The 25,910-nt window shown below is 41.2% G+C and overlaps 2 protein-coding genes across 2 annotated transcripts in view; both read left to right on the top strand.

Annotated features, from left to right (window-relative positions):
* The window catches only part of LOC127988332 (complement C3-like), a 53,190-nt gene that overhangs the window by 4,283 nt on the left and 22,997 nt on the right, over positions 1 to 25,910 (top strand). The window contains exons 8-20 of the mRNA XM_052591021.1: positions 3,478 to 3,580; positions 3,662 to 3,776; positions 4,064 to 4,179; positions 4,264 to 4,407; positions 7,225 to 7,440; positions 7,557 to 7,757; positions 16,922 to 17,080; positions 17,182 to 17,311; positions 18,023 to 18,143; positions 18,208 to 18,357; positions 18,878 to 18,963; positions 19,079 to 19,222; positions 20,745 to 20,761. Coding sequence (XP_052446981.1) covers positions 3,478 to 3,580; positions 3,662 to 3,776; positions 4,064 to 4,179; positions 4,264 to 4,407; positions 7,225 to 7,440; positions 7,557 to 7,757; positions 16,922 to 17,080; positions 17,182 to 17,311; positions 18,023 to 18,143; positions 18,208 to 18,357; positions 18,878 to 18,963; positions 19,079 to 19,222; positions 20,745 to 20,761 — 1,702 coding nt within the window. The remainder of the gene's footprint in view (positions 1 to 3,477; positions 3,581 to 3,661; positions 3,777 to 4,063; positions 4,180 to 4,263; positions 4,408 to 7,224; positions 7,441 to 7,556; positions 7,758 to 16,921; positions 17,081 to 17,181; positions 17,312 to 18,022; positions 18,144 to 18,207; positions 18,358 to 18,877; positions 18,964 to 19,078; positions 19,223 to 20,744; positions 20,762 to 25,910) is intronic.
* On the top strand, positions 20,639 to 22,572 carry LOC127988411 (uncharacterized). The gene is made up of 3 exons (XM_052591162.1): positions 20,639 to 21,061; positions 21,256 to 21,373; positions 21,645 to 22,572. Exons 1-3 carry the CDS (start codon positions 20,835 to 20,837, stop codon positions 22,404 to 22,406), a joined length of 1,107 nt encoding a protein of 368 aa, XP_052447122.1. The 5' UTR covers positions 20,639 to 20,834; the 3' UTR covers positions 22,407 to 22,572.

The raw sequence follows: 25,910 nt of genomic DNA, 5'->3' as shown, positions 1-25,910 counted from the left end.
TGTAGAGCCAGATACCAACGAGTGATCCACCCCTCCTTCATGCAGTGGAGCCACTGCAGCGGAGCGTGGTCCGAACAGAGGGTGAACTCCCATCCCAGGAGATAATAGCGGAGGGTGAGGATGGCCTATCTGATGGCAAGGCACTCTTTCTCTATGGTGCTGTACTTAGCCGTCCACTGGACCGTATCTGGCAAAAGACTGTTGAGGTCCGAATAATTAGGAATAAACCGTCTGTAATATCCCGCCAACTCCAAAAACTGCCTTAACTCGTTTTTGGTCTTGGGACGTGGGCAGGTCGCAAAAGCGTCTGTCTTGTCAATTTGGGGACGCACCTGTCCATGCCCCAAGTGGAAGCCTAGATACCTTACTTCTACATGCCCAATCGCACTCTTCTTTGGGATGGTCGTGAGTCCCGCCCCCCTCAGTGATCTCAGGACAGCCCTCAGATGCTGCATATGCCGCTGCCAATCATTACTAAATATAATGATATCATCCATGGATTATTCTATTACCCCCATGTCAAGCATTGCGCCTAATTCAGCATGAACTACCTTTTTCTTGTGCTCAGGTAAGTGATGTGGCTGACTGCGAACTACCATGCCCCGGCTTGTTCTCGATATGGTGCTGAATCAGGTTAGTATGGCCCGGTAGGGGTGAGAAGATGTTGGCAAACTCTGCCTGTAATTTCGTTAGATTAGTGAGTTGGGAAGGCGAGAGGTGATCTCCCCCTGGGGCCAGGGCGAGGGATTGTAGTTTGATTTTCGCCTTTGGTCTGAGATCATCCTCCCCGCCAATCACCGTTGCCAACATCCCAAATTCCGCCTCATTCCATTTTTTTTAGGAGGTTGAGGTAATAGATATGATGTGCCCCATTCCTATCGGACCGTATTACCTCATAATCGAGATCTCCGACTTGTCGTCCGACCTCAAACTGTCCCTGCCACTTAGCCATTAACTTCGAGCTCGACGTTGGGAGTAATACAAGTACTTTCTCTCCCAGTGCAAATTTGCGTAATCTAGTTCCCCTGTTATACAGCTGGCTCTGGCGGTCCTGGGCTTGTAATAAATTCTCCATTGATAGCCGCCCCAAAGTGTGGAGTTTTGTTCTCAAGTCCAGCATACTGAATTTCGTTTTTTGCCCTGAGATGGCTCCTCCTCCCAAGTTTCTCTCAGTACATCCAGCACCCCTCTAGGCTGGCGTCTATAGAGAATCTCAAAGGGGGAAAACCCTGTGGAGGCTTGTGGGACCTCTCGCACAGTGAATAACAAGGGCTCTAGCCACTTATCCCAATTCTTGGCATCTTCTTGAATGAATTTATGGATTATGGATTTAAGTGTGCGATTAAATCGTTCGACCAGGCCATCAGTCTGTGGGTTATAGACGCTAGTTCTAAACGATTTATTGCCCAATAATGCGTACAGTTTGCGTAGCATACGTGACATAAACGCCGTGTCCTGATCGGTTAGGATCTCTTTCGGAACCCCCACCTGGGAGATAAGACGAAACAGGGCATCCGCAACACTCTTAGCGGAAATGTTGCAGAGGGCCACTGCTTCAGGATATCGTGTTGCAATGTCAACTATGACTAATGCAAAGCGATGTCCCCGTGCAGATCACTCTAATGGCCCGATGAGGTCCATACCAATTCTCTTGAAGGGGACCTGCATTAAGGGAAGGGGGAGCAAAGGCACTTTTGGGGCAGCCGGTGAGATTTGAGGTTTGGTTACATCCTGAATACAGGCCGGATATGTACCCCCCCCTTGATAATCACAGGTATTTGGTACTTGCCTGCCTGACCGAGGGTGGCCTGTGGGACATCCGGGACCCAGATCATCGTCCCCACCTCCATCACTAGACATCTGTCCACGCAATGCTCCAGGTCCCCGCAACGCCAACGGGCCAGCCCATACCTCCCAAGTGCCCCAGAGGCAGGGAGTGGATTAGAGAATTGGGGTGGAGAGAGCAGAGAAAAAGAAGTGCTGTCCCCTCCTGGACAGGGCCATTGGATTTGCGTAATGCCCTCTGTCAACCCTGCCCTGCCCTCGAGAGATGTTAAGGGTTTGCCGACCCCTGGGCACGCCACCATGTGGTCCTTTGCTAGATGGATGGCCGAGTCCAGCGATGTGGGACGGTGGCATTGGACTCACTCGGCTGTTTTCTTTGGAAGCCGAGCAATGAATTGCTCCAGCACCACGAGGTCGATGTGGTGTTCCACGTCACTTCCCTCAGCCAGTAGCCAATCGTCATGCACTTCAGGGAAGAAAGGCACTGGGGCGGGGTGCTGAGAACCAGTGCTAGACATCCCGAGAAACCAATCATCCAGCCTCGAGGGCTCAGGATGCGGAGGAGGTTTCCACTTGAGTCCTAGCCTCTCGGCAGCCCGGGAAAGCATAGCTGTAATTTCTGGATCTGATTCAGGCTTTGCCACCATTCAGGAGGGCATAGTTCCGTGGGCCTCGGGCCAAGCTGTGTCCCAGTGCATCCATGCCGAGTGTCCCCTCTGTCAGGGAGTAGAACCACTGGCAGTGAGAGGTCTCTGGAGAAGCAAACAAGTCTACCTGAGTGGATCCGAAATGTCTTCAAATCAGCTGGACCATCAGGGGATGGAAGTCACCATTCTCCCGGGAACATTGCTTGAAACTGCTCGTCGGCTGTACAGTTGAGCAGGCCCAGAATGTGAACAGCACAAAGTGACCTCAGAACCTTTCGACTCCAAAAGAGGAGGTGGCGAGTTGCGACATGCAACAGGAGCTCAGACCACCTTGTCGATTGATGTATGCAATGGTCACTGTGTTGTCCATTCGGACCAGAACGTGCTTGCCTCGTAAGCGCCCTATGAGACAGTTCAAGGCAAGGTGCACTGCTAATAACTCTAGGCAATTGATGTGCCATTGCAACTTCAGGTCCATCCAAACCCCTGAGACTGCATGCCTGTTGTACGTGGCCCCTCAGCCAGTGGTGGATGCATCCGTATAAACCACAGCATGTGGAAAGCTCTTTTAGAGAAATGTGCTCTTTAGGAAATGATCTTTTAGGCATGTGCAACACAACAGAGGGTAGTGCAACCTGAAGTGTGCAACCAACTTGATATTTAAGTGAGAGACACAAATACACAAATAGATAAAATGCAATGAAACAACATGTAAAAGTTTATGGTAATTTGGATGTTTTCTTTGTACTAATTAGAAACAAGTTGTACCAAATAGCCCAAAATCTCAAAAATGACCAGTAGAAGACAAAACAATATTTGTATGTGACTTGTCTTAAACTACTTGAAAAGAAACTAGTAAGTTTGAGGTCTTAAACCTTTCAAAGATATAGAGTTTTATATGCCTGCCTCTCAAAAAAAATAAATAAAATAAATTCAGCGAATCACTTCTGTGTTTCTGACAGCATGGTTTAACTAGCTGAATGTAAATTAAAAACATTCCAAACTTTAAAATATTATAGAATTAATCACTATATCTTCTTCACAGGTATCTTTATGGTGAACCAGTGAAAGGTGTTGCATATGTGCTGTTTGGTATTGAAATAAATGGTGAGAAAAAGAGAATAACATCTATGAAGCAAATGAATGATGTAAGTGGAAGAGTGGGGGAGGGGTGTGTACTAAAGAAAAGAGATGCGTTTTCTATTAAAGATGTACCTGTTTATTTGCAGATAAATGGAAAAACTGTTAATTTGACTATTGAGGAGATAAAGAAGGTGTATCCTGACACAAGCAGACTATTGGGGTCTTCTGTGTACGTCAAAGCATCAGTAATGACCAGCTCAGGTGGGAGATCATTACCCTTGAAATGAGACCACAATTATGTAATAAATATGCAGAAAATTAGCATTGTTATATTTTTATACCTCCAATTATTATTTTTTTTAATATGTCCTTTTTTTCAGTGGACTTTATCAAGCTTGATTTGACCAATCATAAATTACAGTATATAATTGTTAATAATGTTATATAAAGAGCAGATTATTTTTAAAATACGTAGCAGACCATAGTTAGAAGTAAAAATCAATAGCTTCTATTGATTTGTATTATATTTTTATTTTTATTTTTCTCAGGTAGCGACACTGTGGAAGCAATGAAATCCGGCATTCAAATAGTAATGTCACCCTACGTGCTTTCCATCAGGGACACGCCAAAGTATTTCAAACCTGGCCTGCCATTAGACATAGTGGTAATTTTTAAATTTTACTGCTTGATTTATGTTAGCATTATTCTTAATATTAATAGAGGAGAATAATTGTATTTTGTTGTTTAGGTTACAGTGAGTCACCAAGATGGATCTCCAGCCCCTAATATTCCTGTTGAAATCAACTTCCTTCAAAAAACAATCAGCACACACAGCGGCACTATCAGGGTCTCCGTCAACATGTCTGATGAAGTCAAGACACATATATTGAAGGTACAGTACATTGAACACACAGGGTCGGCGGCAGGACATGCGGAACGAGGGGGCCTCGTTGTGTCACTGGACAATACACCCACTTTTAATTGAAACAACAACAACCATCAAGTCACCATTTAGGCTACCCAACGCAACGATACAGAGCACGAACGCTGCCTACAGCATACTCATAAATAATAAACGGACCAGCACTGGCTATAATCAATATCAGACAAAAAGGAAAAAAAACACATCTTACCTTTAGAAAAGCTGCAGTCGACGAGTGGAAGAGTTAAACTTTCTCAGAACGAGGTCTTTCCATTCGTTGCGCATTTTCTTTGTAAGGTCCCGCTCAAACGCAAGTTGCACGAGCTGAGACTTACGTATGTGGTTCATTGCTCGTCTGTTGTCCGTGAAAACGTTCTTGAGCACAGAAAATGAGTTCTCACACATAGCGGTAGAGGCCCCAAATGTGACAGCGAGTTTAAGTGCGGACAAAACGCTAGGCATTGCTTCGAGAACTTTGTGATGTTCAGAGAGAAGTCTTCTAGTAGTCATCATCTGCTGGCTTTCCTCCTCTTTGATTCTGGAGATATATTGCTTTGCAACAATGCACTCCGTTTCCACAATGGTAGAATTAGTTAAATCCATGATGGGCTTTATGGACTTTACATCCAAAAAGGTCTCATTTTCTGGGTCAAGAGCGGCAAGTGCTGCGGCAAACTTTGAATTACATTCACTGAAGCGGACCTCAATTTCACCAAGAATATGATCCAAAGCACTGAAGTACAGCCTGCGTAGCTCCACTTTATCAATGATGTTGGCTCCAGTTGTTTCTTCAACTACATATTCAGTCAGGTTCTTGTTTACCTGTCGCCTCCGTTTTGCTGAGACAGGTGTATCTTTTGTGCTCGCTGTAACTGTGTCACAGAGAATGCAGAATTCATCTTTGCTGCGGAGATTGCGCACACATTCGGCAGCTGAAGATACAAGTTTCATCGCAGTTAAAAGGTCTGTATCCTCTCCTTGCAGAATGATATTGGCAGGATCGAGCAACAAAAGAACCTAGGGTGGCAACGATATAATTAAAGGGTTAGTTCACCCAAAAATGAAAATTATGTCATTAATAACTCACCCTTATGCTGTTCCAAACATGTAAGACTTCCTTTTATCTTCGGAACACAGTTTAAGATATTTTAGATTTAGTCCGAGAGCTCTCAGTCCCTCCATTGAAGCTGTGTGTACGGTACACTGTCCATGTCCAGAAAGGTAAGAAAAACATCATCAAAGTAGTCCATGTGACATCAGAGGGTCAGTTGGAATTTTTTGAAGCATCGAAAATACATTTTGGTCCAAAAATAGCAAAAACAACAACTTTATTCAGCATTGTCTTCTCTTCCGTGTCTGTGTGAGAGAGAGTTCAAATCAAAGCATTCTGGATATCCGGTTCGCGAACAAATCATTCAGTTCACCAAATCGAACTGAATCGTTTTAAATGGTTCGCATCTCTAATTCGGCTTACTTTTTCTTTCCACATACTATAACAAGTAAAATGTTCTTTGGACATTTCATGTCTGCTAAATCCTTTATTTTTTTCCACAGCATGTTTCCAGTCGTGGAAGCCTTTGGTAAGCCTTTTGCCCGATCTTGATCTGTGTAGCACTTCTACCGCTAAATTTTCTGCAAGGGTAGCCGTATCTGGCCATATCTGCTTTAACCGAATACTCGAGCCAATCTCTTTTCTGAAACCACGCGTGTAAAAATGATCTGTTTGTGGTGCCAAATAAGCGTGTGGGATACGAATTTAGCCTTATTTGCAAAGGCTCATCTTTTCCCAGATCATCTGGGCAAGTGTCATCATCATGATTGGAAGCAGTCACGCTAGCTCGCCTACCGTCGCTCGGATGGGTCTCTGTCACTGGCCTGTCGACATCACTGGTGGTGCTAGTGCAAGGCATGACAGTTTTCACTGTTGTCGAGGTGGTGGTAAACCATTTCCTTAAAATCATGATTGCTTGAATGATCAAGCGCGTTAGGTGTTTTAGACGAATACAGATTATTATGAATTAAATAAAGAGTAGAAGTTGACTGAAAAAATAATACTTAACGTCATGACGTATACAGGCATATTTCAACCAATTACATACAAGCTGCTAGTGACGTAATTTAGTTAATCGCCTGTCGCGAGTTTTTCATGCAAAGTTGCAAAGCTGATTTGATTCTAGTAAAACTAAATTAATTTACTATACATATATATATATATATATATATATATATATATATATATATATATGATTATATGTCAGGAATAAGAGGGCACAGTGGAACCGTCACCGTGCCTGTTGCTGAGTCTCAATGGCTGAAATCGCGCTCCGAGGCAGGGTGGTGTGCTGACTAGAGGTGAGGGGGCAAAGTAACCTAGGTGGCCGGGCCAGGCCCCCTGGGGCCCCCCTGTGGCGCCGACCCTGTGAACACAATAGAAACTCATCAGACGTTGAGTATTTAAGATCATTCTATGACTCCACAGTGGCATGTAGGACAGGATTAGAATACAATTCTAAAATAATAGTTCCAAAAGGGATGCTATTGAAAAAACATTTTAGGTTCCCCAAAGATCTTTTCAGTGAGCAGTTCTTAAAATAACAATTTAATGTACCTCATAGAATAAAGAGCATTTGAATAATCTAAAGAACCCTTTATACTATAAATAACCTTTTTGTGGAATGGAAAGATTCCATGGGTGTTACAGAGAGAAGATTTTTCTAGGAAACATAGATGCCAATAATGGGTGCATAAATGTGTCTTATTTTGGTAAATATGTCTGTACATTGGCAGGTAAAAACAGCTCTTCCTGGTGTGAATGCAGAAAAGCAAACTTCAGAGGAGATGCCTTTGGAGCCATATTTTTGTTCTTACGGCTTATTTGAGAACTACCTGCACATCTCAGTGGGCTCCAACAAAGTGGCAGTGGGCAAAAGTCTTATCATCGAAGTGTACATTAAAACTGCCTCTCCAGAACACAGAGAAGTTGTGAAGCAGCTGACGTACACTGTGAGTATTGGACATTTTGGGAAGAGTTAAACATGACTGGAATACAGTAGTCTTTAAGACTCTTTTCCTTATTTCTTCTTTTCTGACCTTTTTCCACCTCTCCTCTTCCTGCTTAGGTTTTGAACAAAGGGAAAATAATAACAGCTGCCAGGGTAAATGTAGAATGTCTGGATGTCGTAAATATTCCTTTGCTGTTGACCACAGAGATGCTACCTTCATTCCGGCTGGTGGCATACTATATATTGCCATGGCAACTAAATGCAGAAGTGGTGGCAGACTCAGTGTTTGTGGATGTGGAGGACCAGTGTGTAGCCTCAGTAAGTATGCTTTGAACTAAAAACTACTATGAAGAATACATATAGCCTACTCGTAAAAATAAAATAATAAATAAATAAGTGCCATCACACTTTTTCAGCAGCGCTTGTTCTGGAAGTATTTTTAGGGCCCAGGCCCTGAAGGAGTGTACCCCTATTGTATTTGTTAGCTATCTTATTCCTGAATGGAAGTTAATGGCAGCCCTATCTACAGTACATAAAAAAATTATGAAAATTGGCACACTTATAGTGGTGGCCATGAACTTGAAGTTCATGTGTCATCATACTCTCTTCAAGCTGACTCTGCCCATTACAGTTGTGGTAATTTTGAACGGTACTATATTTAATTTTTTTACTACTTCAAATGTTGTCATATCAAAATTGGACCATATGATCATTGGACCTTGCCACATAAAGGTTAGTTTTTTGTTTTTAAACCAAGACGGAAAAAACGTAAATTATATTTTTAAATGCTACGCTGAAAAACCAAAACTGAAATTAGAACAGTACACACAAAATGCTGTCCGAAAAGTTAAATTTTGACTTCTTTTCAAACTTTTGTTATTTAATTTTTGCACTTTTAACAAACATTTGAAAAAAGCAAAAAATAATATAGATTTTTTTTTTTTTTCAACAAGTTTTCTTTGGCCAAATTTAGTGATGCTTCACCCGCACACTCAGTTGAGAACTAGAGCTGTCTTTGGAACAATGCAGACTTAACACAAATGTTATTTAAAAAAAAAAAATAGACATTGCAGAATCCTGGGAAATCTATCATCATGAAATTATATATTGGGATATAATTTTGTCATAACTTTGCGTGCTATTTGGGCAGGGCTGGGAAGGTTACTTTTAAAATGTATTTCACTACAGATTACAAAATAAAAGCTTTAAAAAATAATCAGTAATGTATTTCTTAAGATTACTCAGGTTTAGTGACATAATCTAGATACTTTAAAATACTTTGAAATACTTAAGCTTTGTAACACAAAGAAACTATATTTATTTATAATATTTATAACTAAATATTAAATGATGTCTTGTTTTCATGCTTTACAACACAAAAAAAGTGTCATCTACCAGTCATATGTTTTGTGTTTTCTTGCATTTTATTTTTTAACAACATCAGTTTTCCACAGAATTTAAACAACATTTTTTTTATATCATTTAAATCTTCCAATCAATAGAAATTCTATTTGAATACAATGAATGGGATTCTGTGCTGTTTCATGATGCATTCCAAGCTTCAAAACGAATCAACACACACCAAACACATAATAAAAGTATGCACACCTGCAAACCTTGGATCACTTCCTCCTCACTCTTAACCTCACACTTAACATGGTCCCTGACACATCACTTACCCCTCCACATGTCATCTTTCGACATAACTTATGCTCACTCCCTCCCGCCTGCATCTGCAATGGTTTCATCTTCACTTCCTTCCCCTAAACTGTTAGCATCTTTTGATGCTAACAGTGCTACTGATACTTTCTGCTTCACTTTTACATCTTGTTTAGACACTGTTTGCCCCTTGTCTTCCAGGCCAGCCCATACAACTCCTTCTGCCCCTTGGCTGTCTGATGTTCTATGCGAACATTGTTCTAAGCTTAGAGCTGCTGAAAGGGTGTGGCACAAATCCAAAAATACTACTGACCTTAATGTGTATCAGTCACTCCTCTCTTCTTTCTCTGGTAATGTCTCCACTGCTAAAAGGACATACTACCATAACAAAATGAATAATTTGTCTAACTCTTGCATGCTTTTTGAAACATTTTCTCACTCCTTTGTGCTCCTCCTCCCCCTCCTGCTTCATCTCTTTGCCACGTTTTTAATTAATAAAATTAAAAACATAATTGAACAATTTTCCACACCACTATCCGTCAAGCACATATCACCAGCAAACATACACTCATTCAAATCCTTCTCTTCCCTCTCTGAGGCAGAAGTTTCCAAACTCATCCTTTCTAATCATCCTATTACTTGTCGGCTTGATCCTATTCCATTTCTTCTCCTTCAAGCCATTTCTCCTGCAGTTGTACCTGCACTCACTCACATCATTAACCTCATCATTTTGACAGGCTCAAATAAATCCACAACTTAAAGGGTTAGTTCACCGAAAAATTTAAATTATGTCATTAATGACTCACCCTCATGTCGTTCAAACCTGTAAGACCTCCGTTCATATTCGAAACACAGTTTAAAGATATTTTAGATTTAGTCCAAGAACTTTCTGTCCCTCCATTGAAAATGTATGTATGGTATACTGTCCATGTCCAGAAAGGTAATAAAAACATCTTCAAAGTAGTCCATGTGACATCAGAGGGTCAGTTAGAATTTTTGAAGCATCGAAAATATGAATGAATGAATTCTCCTGTAAGCCGGAGGGTGTTCGAGGTGGACTGCCACGGTCTAATAATTTTGGTGAGAGTCCAGGTCCAGGTGCGTCGGCACATCTGGAAAAATGCGTGGGCAGAGGGGACCGCGACTTCGGATTCCAGTTCTGGAAAAAGTGGTGGCTGGTACCCTAAACTACACTGAAAGGGCGAAAAGGCCCGTAGCCGTAACTGGTAACGAGTTATGTGCGTACTCAACTCATGAGAGCTGCTGACTCCAAGAGGAGGGGTTCTGAGAAACCAAACATCGCAACACTTGTTCTAGATCTTGGTTGGCCCTCTCCGTCTGACCATTACTCTGAGGATGAAATCCAGAAGAAAGACTAACAGTCGCCCCCAGTAATTTACAAAAACTCTCCAAAATTTGGAAACAAACTGAGGTCCCCTGTCAGAGACCACGTCCATCGGGAGGCCATGTAAGCGATAAACGTGATCTATGACAGCAACCGCTGTTTCTCTGTCAGAAGGTAATTTAGGCAGAGGAATGAAATGAGTTGCCTTCGAGAACTGATCCACCACGGTCAAAACCACCGTGTTTCCCTGTGAGGGAGGGAGGCCCAAAACGAAATCTAGCGAAATGTGGGACCAGGGTCTCGAAGGAACTAACAACTGCTGAAGGAGTCCAGCAGGGGGTTGATTGGAAGACTTCGAAACAGCACAGACAGAGCAAGCCAAAACAAAAAGACGAATGTCACGAGCCATGGCTGGCCACCAAAACCGCTGATTAACGAGAAACATGGTACGATTAACCCCAGGATGGCTAACTTGGAATAATGACCCCATCGGATAACTTCGGACCTTAAAGCCTCTGGCACAAACAACCGCCCCGGTGGGCATCCAGGCGGGGGTGTTACCCCTTGCGAGGCTGTGCGAACCTTCGACTTGATGTCCCACGTAACTGTAGAAATAAAGACTTTCTGTGGTACAATGGGTTCGGAAAAAGATGGGCGATCCAAAACATCAAAAATATGGGATAACGCGTCGGTTTGATGTTCTTAGAACCTCGACGATAAGAAATAGAAAAATCAAAATCAGTTTGCAAAATGCTGAAAAGCTGCTTTGATTACCTGAAGGCAGTCTTGATGGAGATTAAGGAAGTCAAAGGGGCAGCTAGCTGGCTGAAATTGGGAATAAACCTCCGGTAAGAATTGGCAAAGCCCAGAAACCTCTGCGGGGCCTTACGAGATTCTGGGGTTGGCCAATTTACCACAGCCTGAATCTTGTCGGTATCCATGTGCACCCCCTCGGCCGAGACGATGTATCCCAAAAAAGGAACAGACTGTGCATGGAAAATGCATTTCTCCGCCTTGACAAAAAGCCCATTCTCTAACAGCCTCTGAAGCACTCACCTGACGTGTTGAACATGTCCTGGAGAGAATGAGAAAATATCAGTATGTCATCCAGGTAGACATAAATAAACTGATCTACCATATCTCTCAACACATCTTTGACGAGTGCTTGGAATACCGCGGAGCCGTTAGAAAGGCCAAAAGAAAGAACAAGATATTAAAAGTGCCCCCTGGGGGAATTAAAAGCTGTCTTCCATTCATCTCCCTCTATTATGCGAACCAAATGATAAGCGTTACGGTGATCCAATTTCGTGAAAAATTACGCCCCCTGCAGAAGCTCGAAAGCTGTCGACATCAATGGCAAAGGATAAGTATTCTTCCCCGTGATGTCATTCAATTCTCGATAAACAATACAGGGATGAAGAGAGCCGTCTTTCTTTTTCAAGAAAAAAATCCCGCACCCGCTGGAGAGGAAGAGGGGGCGGATGATCTTGGCTGCAAGAGAATCAGAAATATATTTCTACATGAACTCCCTCTCTAGCACAGTAATAGGGATGATGCGGAGGTAGAGAAGCAGTCCGTGACTTACTGAACACTTTCTTCAGGTCGAGGTACTCACGTGATACGTTAGAAAGGTCAGTTTGATCATCCTGAAACACAGAACAAGACACAGGAGAACATGCAGACAACAGACATGACGCATGACAATATTCACTCCAGGACAAGACATAATTTTTTCCCCAGTTTATGTGGGGATTATGGAGCACTAGCCAGGGATGTCCAAAAACCACAGGAGCAGCAGGAGTGTCAGTTAAGAGAAAGTTAATGTTCTCAGTGTGATGTCCAGAGATGATTAGTTTGATGGAGACTGTGGAATGTGTGATGGAGGGTAACGGCTGACCATTTAGTGCCACCGCAGAGATGGGCTGAGAGAGCTCCACCATAGGTATCTTAAGTCTTTTTGCGACATTAATGTCTAGAAAATTACCCTCCGCCCCATAATCCACCAAAGCCTCACAGTCAAAAGTTGGAGAATGAAGTGTCAGCCTTACCGGTAGCGACATGACAGAAAGAGAGGATTTAAGAGTTGCTCCACCCGTCAGTAACCTCTTACCTACTGGCGGGCACCGGCTTTTACTGGACATTGCAGAACGATGTGACCGGCAGCTCCACAGTACAAGCACAAACCTCTCTCTCTGCATCTCTGCTTCTCCTGCTGTAAAAGGCGAGACCTGCCCATCTGCATGGGCAGAACTCACTCTCACCAGTGACCGATGATAGGCTGTTCTGATGAGTGATGTCAGGGATTCTCCGTAGTGTCTTCTGTTGGACACGCCTCCTTACTCTGGCATCCACCCGAATAGCCAGCTCAATGAGCTTATCCACCCCGCGGGTAAATCCGAGGAATAAATTTCGTCCTTGATGGTGTCCGAAAGTCCGTGTAGAAACAGGTCCAACTGCGCCTCAGAATTCCAGCCGCACTCCGTGGCTAAAGTGCGAAATTCAATAGAATAATCGGCTACGGTGCGATCCCCTTGTCGCAGCTCCGTGAGAAGTCTTGCTGCCTCTCTGCCATAAGCAGCACAAACAAATACCTTCTTCAGCTACTGCGAGAACGCTTGGAAGGAGGCGCAGCACAGAAGTCTCTGTTCCCAAACGGGGGTTCCCCAGCTTGCCACTCATCCAGTGAGCAGAGTTATAATGAACGCTACCTTAGATTCCTTGGTGGGAAATGATGACGGTTGAAGAGAAATATAGAGGGAGCATTTAGCCAAAAATTAGTGACACAATTGGGGTTCCCCAGAATAAAAGGTTGGTGGTGGTAGACGAGGCTCAGGAGAACGGATGCAGGTGGTTGCTGAGAAGAAATGGTCTCTAACTTGAAGTGCTGAAACTGAGTGGTAAGTTCCGAAACCTGAGCAACCATGGCTTGGACAGCATGACTCGTGGCCATTGAGGTAAAAAATGGTTTATTAGTAGCTCTGACAGTCAGCAATGAGAACGTAGGAAGACGATGGCATAACCCCAGATGAATCACGTCCAGATCGCTCAAGCTGCAGTAACTCAAACTCAGCACAGGAATAGGCGGGCAAGGAATAAGGTCCAGAGAATCCCAAATGGAGGGACAGGAGCACAACTAAACAAGAAAGACAGATGAGAATCCACGAACCATCAACACGAACAGGAATTCCAGCCAAAGGCAGCGCAAATGAGCTGCAGCTGGCACTCATAGACCGCAGCTGCTGCTAGTTAACAGACGCACACAATCAGACAGAGACGAAAAACATGGCTTTTCATACCACTGCTATGCTGATGACACTCAACTCTACCTCTCATTCCATCCTGATGATCCGACAGAAGCTGCTCGCAACTCAGCTCATCTAGTAGACCTTTCTTACTGGATGAAGGACCATCACCTTCAACTCAGTCTTGCTAAGACAGAACTGCCTGTGGTTCCAGTAAACCCATCATTTCATCATAATTTCACCATCAAGTTGGGCACATCAACCATAACTCGAGGAACCCTAACTTTTTCAGACCACATTGCTAAAACTGTCCGGTCCTGCAGATTTGCTTTATTCTTCATTAAGAAGATCAGGCCCTTTCTATTGGAACATGTTGCACAACTCCTTGTTCAAGCTCCTATTCTGTCTAGGCTGGACTATTGCAATGCTCTCTTGGCAGGTCTTCCAGCCAGTTCTATAAAACCTTTACAATTAATCCAGAACGTGGCAGCAAGATTAATTTTTTATGAGCCCAAAATCTGCTACATAAAATTCAAGGCATTGATGTTTACATACAGAACCACCACTGGCTCTGCACCCCTTTACCTAAATTCATAACTTCTGACTTATGTGCCCTCTAGAAGCTTGCGTTCTGCAAGTGAATGTTGCTTGATTGTGCCATCCCTATAAAGCACAAAGTCACTTTTACAGACTTTTCAATTAAATGTTCCCTCCTGGTGGAATGACTCAATTCCGAGCAGCTGATTCCTTAGCCATCTTCAAGAATCGGCTTAAAACACATTTCTTCCATCTTTATTTTATTCCATCTTTATAGCACTCACTATTCTAATCCATTTTTCTTTTAATTTATTATACCATTATAAAAAAAAGACCTCTAACACTAGCTTGCTCTATACTGTTTCTATTCTATCTTTTTTCTTTTTATTTATTATAGTATTTAAAAGCCCTTGCTATGTGTTCTGCATTTAAGCTAACTGACACTTGCTATAGCACTTATATATCATTGCTCTCTAGTTGTTTTTGATTGCTTCCATTGACCTCATTTGTAAGTCACTTTGGATAAAAGCTTCTGCTAAATGAATAAATGTAATTTCTTGTTCTTATATATTTTTGTATTTGTACAAGAAACCGTCCTTCATGGTCAGTGTATATTTTCACAATTGCAAAATTAACATTTAGAGCATTTCAAAGTAACATAAAACCCTTGTCTAAAAATATTTTGAATGTTCAAGCCAACCAGCCAAGAGGTGAATTACAACATTATACACATTTATTTGAAGCAAAAAATAATAAATAATAACAAAAAATCATTTGAAAATCAGAAAATAGACATAATACAATACTGTGTGCATAATGCTACTGATGAGGGAAAGAACTACAGTTCCATCAAGCATTTCAAATTACATATTCATATAAAAAATATGGATAAATATAAAACTATTCATTTAAAGTTGTTGATTACATCTGTAGAAACAATCCATTTTAGGTTTATCAGAAAATATGCCTATATGCAGATACAAATTGAAGTATTTTGAGATCGTAAGGAGACTGATTTTATTATATCATTCACTGTGCCCTGAAGAGCTCATTAAAGTTCGATTTGTTTGATGAATGTTTTAATTTTCTGTACAGCATCATGTAATGTAATGTAGTTTTTCAACAATTCAGCTGTAAAGTACAATTTTATAAATCTATAAAAAATACCAACAGGATGGCATGAACAAAAGCATTTATAAGTTACCATTAAAAATGCCTGACAGTTTTTACTTCTGTAGCCGCACTTTTGCACTCCTACTACAGTATTTTACACTGGTGTCTAAAGTATTTACATTCATTACTCAGGCAGAAGTATAGATAGGGTTAAAAATAAAACTTTTGTAGAAGTTGAAGTATCAACTCATGCTTTTTACTCAAGTAAAAGTTTAAAAGTACTGGATTCAAAACTACTTAAAGTATAAAAGTGAAAGTAATGTAAGGAAAAAAATGACATTAAAAACAAAAACTTAGGCCGCGCCACAGGGGCCTATTGACTCCACATCACCTACTCAGAAAAACATTTTTCTAAAGGCCAAAGGCCATAATGACTATAACGTTATATTAAAATGTTCATGTTGAAAAATTTGGGTTGCACTAGGCTACCTGTTTCAGCCGCATATATGCCCATTGAAAATGAATGCATTTTAGTACAATGCAAATACATTAAAGAACTAGAGATATGATGACTAGTTGCCTATAAGTATTGAAATGGTGCAAAAAGTCAAACTTCAGAGGCATGTCATGAATAACCCTTAATGAAATGTAAATGTACATCCAAGCTTAGCTGCAGGAATCTGCTAGGGCAATGGACAAGAAAATTGGTGCAGGCTTAGTAACAGTAACCCCTGTATGGTTGTCTATTTACAATAAACATTAGTGCTGTCAAAATGAATGAATAATCCAAGTGATTAATCAAAAAATAAAAATGATAAATAGCTCATAATCATGATACCTGCTTGATTGACACCTTCCTGTATTCGCTATATACGTCTGCTATGTCCAGTGTTCAGGGGGTAACGAGTTACAAAGTTGTTATAGACTACTTATCACAACATTGTCAATTGCATTGTCAATCAATAACGCTAATTTACTCAAACGTCTCGCTACCGAACTACTTACTGTAGCTTAATTTGCGAGGGAAGAGGAGAAAGCACCCATTTGGTAAATGAGCCAGTAGTTGAGAAATAATAACTTTTAAGAAATATATATTTTTTACGAACCAACCCAACACTGGCTATGTCCTTGCTGGATTGTGATGCGATTTGTGTCATGTGCAGGTGCGATAGATCGTGTACAACCAATAGGGTGTCGGAATGGTATGTTTATACTTCTCGTCCAACCACAATCAAATTCACTGCATCTGGATGGCGCAATTTATCTGGATAGTTTTTTTTTTTGAATGATGACAAGCCAGAATGAAACAAGCCCAAATGAAATAGCAGTAACGCACCTATTTTTACAATGTAAGGAGTACAAAGAACAGATAATTGCGTGAAAATGTAAGGAGTAGAAGTAAAAAATTGGCTGAAAATAATTACTCCAGTAAAGTATAGGTACCCCAAATTTCTACTTAAGTAAGGTAACGAAGTATTTGTACTTTGTTACTTGAATTTACTTTGTTGACTTAAAATATCAAGTAAAATGTGCTTAGATATTTTTAATCTGTGCAATTGCTTGCTGATTAATTGTGATTGTTTTAGCTCAGTTTAGGACCAGTGGCGGGAGAAAAACTCAGTTCATACTCACCAGGCAGCAGTATTTCATTTGTAGTGAAAGGAGACCCGGGGGCAAATGTCAGCTTGGTTGCTGTGGATAACGCCATCTTTTTGTTGAATAAAAATCATCTGACGCAGAAGAAGGTCATTTACAGTACACATTATTTTTCATAAATGTATAAAATCTTGACAACTCTTGGTTTTCCCGTTGGAGATTTATGGATACTTATGTCTCTGTTACTCAGGTGTGGGAGGTGGTGGGTCAGAGTGATATGGGCTGCACCGCAGGAGGAGGCAGGAATAATATGGGTGTTTTCAGTGATGCAGGACTGGTGTTTTATTCCAGCAAAGGAGAATGCACCGATTTTGGATCAGGTGCTTCACACACACTTGCTCTGTTAATTTTAAAGATTAAAAAGATATTCTTCCATTCTGTCGGATAAGGATAGACTGGCCATAGGGTTCCCCTAGATTTTGAATGTGTAATAAATAAACAAAATTTAGACAAGTAGAAAATTAAAAGGATTTAAAAGTATATTGACAATTAATATATATGAGCTACATAATAAAGCAGACAATATATTGTATTTCATGCATGGAGTCTATGATACATATTGTGGGGGCTTATAAACTTTGGGTTGTGATGAGCAAGTATAATGTTGTAACATCACGTTGGTCCTGTGCTGTTTTTGCTTCCAGTCTAACCAAAAGATGGAGAAGTGCATTTTCTTTTTTTGATTTTTAAGCTTTCTTTTGATTTCATTGAATAGATCATTGCTCCAAAGAATCTAGAAGGGAAGGATCTTTAAAACAAAGAGCAACAAAATGGAAACAAAGAGAGAAGCTGGGTGAGTCAGTGTGTTAAGGCAACACAATCTTCACAACATCACAGTATCAAAAATGCTTAATACATAACTTAAATATCTAGTGATGAGAGCAATTTAGCTTTATACAGTATAAAACATTCCCCACAAGTTTCTCACGAAGAAAAAAGTTTGTAGTCTCATACTAATGTTTTTATAACCAGACAAACATTTATTATGTTCTTTTCTCTCAGAGAAGGCATATTCTGAGATGTTCCTGCAGAGATGTTGTGTGGACGGCTTGAGGAAGATTCCCATGCCGTATTCCTGCTACCGTCGTTCCCTCTACATCACAGAGGACAGGAGCTGTGTGTCGGCTTTCCTTCGCTGTTGCAAAGAGTACAGTGGGGAGAGGACAACCACAGAAAAAGGAAGTGGCCCAGTGGCTGTTCAGAGTGCAGTGAGAAGAGCTGAAAAAATCTTGGATCTGAATTTAATAGAGGACGATCTTGGTGAAGATGATTTATCTGACTTAGAGGATATTTACGTGCACACTAAGTTCTTTGAGTCTTGGATGTGGACTGACATCAGATTACCAAGTGTCACCAAGCCTGATGGGTAGGGGTTTGGCCCTTGACTGAGTAGCTACATTATTTTTACATGCACCCAAATAATCTGTTAGTAATTGATTAGACTTTGATAACTTAATCATATTTAGAACCCTTCATGTAAACACCTCAGTTGATCCAAATTAAATTTCTGTTGAACTGAAAAGATTGGAGTAAAAAATAAAATAAATAAAAATAATGGAGAGGGTAAAAAAAGCATGTAAACCCTTGAATATGAATCTTTTCAGGCATTTCAGAAATACCTTTAGCACATGTGCAGTGCAATGATGTGATGTAAATGCATTTCCCATGCACTAAAGTTTTGCGTGAAAAACATAAATGCACATGTAAACAAAATCTGAATTTTAAGAATCTGTAATTAGATGTAGGCCTGATTGAGGAAAATTGATGCATGGAAATCAGAGGGTTTTAGCTCCAACTAGTTGTAACACACTTGCCTAGAAGTTTCAATTGATCACATGTAGTGTAGAGGTCATTGTTGAGAGTGAGTTTTCATACATTTATTCCAGGTTGGCTGTATATCCAGTGAACACCACTCTTCCAAACAGTATCACTCAGTGGTGGTTTCTAGGCATCAGTGCCTCATCTGAGACAGGTAAACAGCTCTGTTCGTGTCTGTTTGTTTAACTGTTGTTTGTCTTGGCAGAGACAGAAGAATTAGATTATCTCTAGTTTTTGCATATACAATTGAACCACATGATGCACTGCAGGTTTCTGTGTGTCTGAACCTTATAACGTCCGGGCGTGGAAGCCGTTCTCAATAGACCTGTGGCTGCCTCGTTCAGTGTCCAGAAATGAACTTGTGGAAATCAAAGTTATGATCCACAATTACAGGAATGAAACCCTGAAGGCAAGTTTCCCTGATTATTCATCTTATTCAGACTTCAGGCTTATGCACAAACTGTGTGTAAGTTACAACTTAGTAGTTTCAATGTTTTTTTGTAATTTACATATAAAAATATAAATTTCATGTATCGTATTTCAATGGAAATTTATTGTTAAATGAGGTCAAAGAAGTTAGAAAATCAACCTTAAAGGAACACTCCACCGTTTTTTGAAATAGGGCTTATTCACATTATTTCCTGCATTTAGATAGGTGGGCAAATGCATTTTTGTGTCAGTGCATGCATTGTTTCAGTTTGACTGGGTCAGCGTTAGCTTAGCTTAGCACAATGAATGGAATCCTTTGTTGCCAGCTAGCACGGCCTGAGTAAAAGTGATCAAAAAAAAAAAAAAAAACCACCTAATTACTTCTTGTGGCCTGCGTATTCACAACGAGTACAAATAGCGATCCAGATTAACACTAGGCGATTTCCTAGGCAGATATTGACTTGGGACTATATTATGGGGAAGCACAGGCGAAGCACTGCTACTTAGGCGAAACACTGCTACTTCGGCGCAGAGATATCACGCAACACATGACAACATCAACTCTATGTGAATACAGGTATAATATGGGTCGATCTATACATGCGTCATGATTAAAATAATCACTTACTCTGTGGACAGCTGTCCATTTGGTCCATTCGGCGTGTGGCGTTTTTTCCAGTTCACTTTGTCACACCGGAAAAAAAAATCGAGTACTGCAGAATGGATCAGCGCCGTGAAATCCTCTGTAAATGTGACACAACTTCGGGCACGCTCATCTTGATCTGACGTGTTGAGCCTGGTCATCAATGGCAAAAACATGTCCCACTCTCTACAGCACAGACACTCTATTTCCGTCGGCATAGATTGGCATATTCCCCCACATTCACACCACCAGTTCATGTTGGCTCTCATCCTCACATCCTCTCGCTGTTGAGCGATCTCAACCTCCTCCTACTGTCGTTCTATTTCCAAAGCACGCAGCTCGTCTTCTGTAAACTCTGGTTCAAATAGGTATGGTTCTGGTTCTTGACTGTCTGAGAAGTCACCCTCTTCGTCTCTCTCAAAATCAGCCATGCTCATCGCCATTCGTGTACTGTAAGGAAAATAGCCAGGCAGCTACTATAGGCTATATGCACACGGAGGTGATGACGTACTTCCGCTAAAATCTCAGCCTGCTAAGCCATTTCCGCTTGCGCTGAGGCGATTGTTTACAAAGCGATATAACAGCAACTACAATATGACTAGTAAGAAAACGTTCAAATTTCAGCGAACCATCTATAGTACAGCCGAGCATTGTTGTGTGCCTCTGTGTCAAGCTTCGAGCAAGTACAACAGTTTACTTAGTTTTCATACATTTCCATCTGACGCGGAAATCAGGCGAAAATGGCTTGTAGCCGGAGGGACAAATTCACAGTTACTCCCCATACCCGAGTATGTAGCCGACATTTTAACAAGGATGATGTTCGTGAGCCCTTATCAGAGACGGGGAGGCGGCTATTAAACAAGGGAGCTGTCCCAGCACTGTTTGAGTGGAACAATTTCACCCTTCCCACTTCACGACCGGGGGTGTGGGAGAGGAGAGAGCGTCCGCCTCCGATGACGGAGGATGACGGCGACGCAGGCGAGAAAGCTGATATCCCTATGGACCACGACTACGCTTCGGCTTCAGATCCTGCAGTTGTTGATTTAGCCCTTGATGACAACATGTCTCTCAGAGATGAGATTCTCAAGCTGAGGGAACACGTCGAGAAGCTGACAATGAATCAGCGCTTTGGAATTCATCGTTTTACTGCCTCAGACAAGGACATACGTTTTTTCACAAGGTAAGATATCAGATTGTTCTGTAGTAACGTTACTTTTGCAACAACAGATATAGTTGTGTGTGTGTGTGTGTGTGTGAGAGAGAGAGGGAGAGAGGAAGGCTAACAGAGTTGTATATTTGAAATGCTTCCAAGTAATATCATAGTATACACTGATATAATATTTAAATGATTATATCTGAATTGTATTTATTTAGATTTGCATCCTATGACCTGCTGATGAGATTCTGGGCCTTAATAGAGCCATCACTGCCAAATATGGTCAGTGTGACACAAGCACAGAGAGGCACCTTTACAGAGCCAAGTTCCACTGTAGTAAGTAGTTATTTACATGGCCCATACAATAAAACTTAAAGGGATAGTTCACTTCAAAATTAAAATTCTGTCATCATATACTCACCCTCAAGTTGTTTCAAACCTGTATGAATTTCTTTCTTCTGCTGAACACAAAGGAAGATATTTTGAAGAAAGAAAGAAATTCACTGAGTATATGATTTTCATTTTGAAGTGAACTATCCCTTTAACAAAGATCAGGGCTAATAGAGGTTGAGAGAAACATAACGCAAATTGTTTTTCTTTTGAACAGACTCGTTTCCTGCAGCCCATTGATGAGATGTTCATGTTTCTCAATTACCTGGCACTGGGTTCAAAACAGCGTGATCTTGCTGACCGGTATGGAGTCCACCAGTCCACAGTCAGTCGGATCATTACAACATGGAGCAACTTTCTGTACACTGTGCTAGGGTCTGTGAGGATCTGGATACCAGAGGAGAAAATAAGGGCACATCTGCCAGCTGAGTTTAAGGACTATGCAGACACTACAGTCATCCTGGACTGCACAGAGCTAAGGTGCCAGTGCCCTTCATCACCTCTTCTCCAAAGTGAAATGTTCTCAGCATACAAGTCCCACTGTACTCTCAAAGGGCTGCTTGGAGTGGCTCCTCATGGGGCGGTCACATTTATTTCTCAACTGTACGCTGGTTCCATCAGTAACAAACAGATCACGCGTGAGTCTGGAATTCTCTCCCTTTTGAGACCTGGAATGGCCATCATGGTCGACCGAGGTTTTCTGGTTGATGACCTTGTACCTTGCAAGATTTATAGGCCAGCATTTCTCTCTGGAAGATCCCAGATGTCTGCCTGTGAGGTCAGGGAGACCCAAGCAATTGCACGCCTCAGGGTGCATGTTGAGCGCCTCATACGGCGTGTTAAGGAACACAAGTTCTTTGACACAGAGATTCCACTTCGGCTTTTTGGCAACATTAATCAGCTGTATACTGTTGCATGTCTTCTGACGAACTATGAAAACGGGCCTCTTGTAAAGGCTTGGGCAAAGAAGCCAGAGTAGCAGCAGTAGAAAAAAATAAAAATTCATAACCTATGACCATTTGTATAACTACTTTCTTTAAATGTACCTTTGTAAATTACTTTGTATAAATTGAATTTTATAATTAATGTTATGTATGCACTGCTGTACATTGCACATACTCTTTGAATAAAGAACTACTGAATTATTTGCATGTTATATGTACTTTACCTCACCAATGCTTTTAAGCCATCTGTAATATAAGAATAATACTTTCATGCACAGTGAATTATTTACTGAATAACATTTATTTAGGGCTCCCAATTTACAAACAACAGTTATAAAATACTATTTTTAGGTAACCAATTATCAAAAAAATTAATCGGAAGAACATGTAACATGTAATTTAATAATAGATTAGTATTAATACAACAAGAAACATAGTAATACAATTAAGAAAAAATATAAAAACTTGAATCAATATATATGTACAAATATTTTGAAATGGATTGAACTAATAAGAGTTACTGCCAGTAAGAGAAATGGAGAAAAGAGAAATTAACAGCACTCTATAAAGAAGTGTGACAGGCAATCAGAATCTAATTATTTAGGGAAGCAAAGAGGTAACAATAAAAATAAAAAAAATCAATTTTTACTTTCATTGTTTTTGTGATTTCATTGTCTCTGGGAATCCTCTGAATAAACATGTCCTCCTGTGTGTAGACAACAAAGGGCCCTATCTTGCACCCAGCGCAATTGACTTTGTACACCGACGCATGTGTCATTCCTATTTTGCACCCGCGCAAAGCGCGCTTTTCCCTCCACAGAAGCACGTCGCTAAACTAGTGAATGAACTTGCGCTCCCTGGGCGGATCAGCGCAAAAAAAGAGGCGTGTTCCGGCGCAAACAATCCCTGGTGCTATTTTGCTGTTCCATTAAGCAATTGCGCCACTGACCAGAAAAAACCTAGTCTAAAGTCAGTGGCGCGTTGCGCGCTGTTCATTATGCTATTTTAAGGGCGCATGCTTGACCTTAATGTATATAGCGTGCACAACGCGCATACACTTTGCTCATATAATCTACACAGATTTTTATTAAGATTCATAAATTGTTACACTAAAAAAATATTAACACATGAGATGACGGAAATCATTGTGGTGTGCCACGAAGATGTGAAAAAATAGGCATAAATCTTGCTTACAAATTATTCAGGCTAATTGTAGTAATTAAGGATCAGACCTGTTTGCCCAATAGTGGCAAGACATATATGTATATAAGGACATCTGACAAATTGGTTTGTCCGTCAAGAACCAGGAAAAAAAATCGATGAAACAGTTGTGGCTATTTCCTCCCACGCCTGTTTAACCGACGCTATTTTGGGTGGGTTTCTCCCATCCCCATACAACACAATTTCTCTGTCTTTCATTGCTTTTACAAGAACATCAGTCTCCTCGGCTGTGAACCGCTCCTGGCGTGCGCCTGGTAAATACGCCATAATAATAGCAATCCATAATGGAACTTGCGCACCTGCTTTTAAAGGGAATGTTGGATGACGCTCTGATTGGTTTATTTCACGTTACGCCCAAACCACACCTATGAATAATGAAGCTACTTCAGACCCACCCATTTTAGATTTGCGCCGGGCGCAAGAGCCATTTATCCCGCCGGGAAAATAGCAACAGCGCCGAGACCCACCCACAAACTCACTTGCGCTTCGCGCTTTGACACTTGCGTTTCAGATCGTTTAAATAGGGCCCAAAGTCACACCAGTCTAAACCAGAAATCAACATCTGGCCCTGGATTTGCCAAAAGTAGGAATGAGATTTCCTTAATGTGTGTGTGCCCTCACTGATCTTAATATATGGGCAGTCAACATAGCTTGCAACATTGGGGCATTTAATTTCAACAAGGCCAAACACTGTCTGCCCCTTTGGATCGTATACAATGCCATCAGGTGATGACCCCATCCAGGGTGCATCAGGGTGGATAAGAAAGCCGCAGGGATAGTGGTTAACCTCCCTTACTCTGCAGTACTCCTCTACTGCTGCAGGTTCCATGTCAAGCCCCCTCCTCATGTCGGCAGTCTGATGGCTAGGTCTCAGAAGTCTTTTGGCAAGATTTTCAGCAGAGCTCTGTGCCCTGGTGTGACATACCTCTCTGAACTTGGAGGAGGTGATGCGGGGCCGCCTCAGTTGGTGCCACTCGATGCAGGAACTCTGCTCTTTTGTGCTGTTGGCAATTTTGTGTGCGTTCTCTAATGTTGTTTCCAGGGACATCATGTGGTGCTGCTGATGTTCAGTGCAGACAAAAGAGCAGGTAGCGGGTCCCAGCCTGTAACCCTGAAGTGGCAGCTGTGGGGGAGAAGGAGCATCTGTGTGGGGACAGGTTTTTGGAACTCTTTTTGCTGGCATATGATAGGATAACACACTTCCTTCTTGCACTTTTCCAAATGCAGAGTCAACCAGAGGAACATTAATGTCCATAGCCATAGTTGTTATCAGTGGAGCCACATCACTTGGAACATCATGGTAGACTTCATCCACCCTGAGTGTGGAAAGTTCAGGCAGAGCTGAACTGACACCCTTATACAAGTTGCTCCTATGGAAAAAACAAAATAATGTTTTTTTTTTTTATTTAATTTTTTAAAATGAGCCATAAAGTAAGTTACATATAAGTTGAATGAACAAAATAACAAAAAAAAAAAAGCTTTATTTATTTAAACATACAATGTATCATATGATGAGATTATTACTTTATCTGAGGTCTCACTGATTACTACAGAAAATGCATTACTACTATATTTGCACTTGAGAGCACTTTGACTCGGCGCAGTAATATCCACAGAAATATCCTTTTAGGAGTGATGATATTACTGCGCCGAGTCAAAGTGCTCCCAAGTGCAAATATAGTAGTGTTCCCAAGTGCTATTCTGCCATACATTATAGTTATCCATTATAGTTATCCAGAGCAATTAAGTGCACGCACTGAGACGAGAGAGGTATGCATCAACTCATCTTAGTTAAGGGAATAACATAGTTTAATATGAAAAAACAGTGGAGTGTTCCTTTAATGATAATAAAAATAATACTAACCTAATGCCTTCCATCAGTTTTCGTTCCTTGGGTCTGGCTGAAAGAATCACCATGTCATTTACAAGACCAGGTTTAACACCCTGCATTTGAACAAAAAAGGTTTTCAATAAACACAAACATCCATAAATAGAAAATTAAGTAGAAAAGTACCCTGTTAAAAACATTAGTTACCATGGATCTTGGCTTATGCCACTTCTGTTCAGTCTCTGTGCAGCTGTGTGTTGGGGGAACAGAGGTGATGCTAAGCTGGCAATAATGTGCAGTCTGGTACAACAGTGCTGCCACATGATTACACACAGCTGTACCTGCCACACAGGTACACTGGCAGCTTTGTAGCTGCACAGGACGGGCATCCCCAAGCACAATCTGAAAATACACAAATCTGTTATAATAGAATAAAAGTGCAGTTTTTTAAAAAGAGAATACATGAGTACAGTGAGAATGTTTAACAAAA

This window comes from Carassius gibelio, chromosome B22, assembly GCF_023724105.1.
Source record: "Carassius gibelio isolate Cgi1373 ecotype wild population from Czech Republic chromosome B22, carGib1.2-hapl.c, whole genome shotgun sequence".
NCBI classification, from domain to species: domain Eukaryota; kingdom Metazoa; phylum Chordata; class Actinopteri; order Cypriniformes; family Cyprinidae; genus Carassius; species Carassius gibelio.
Note: the sequence above shows the minus strand (reverse complement) of the source record. Positions and strands in the feature narration are given on the sequence as shown.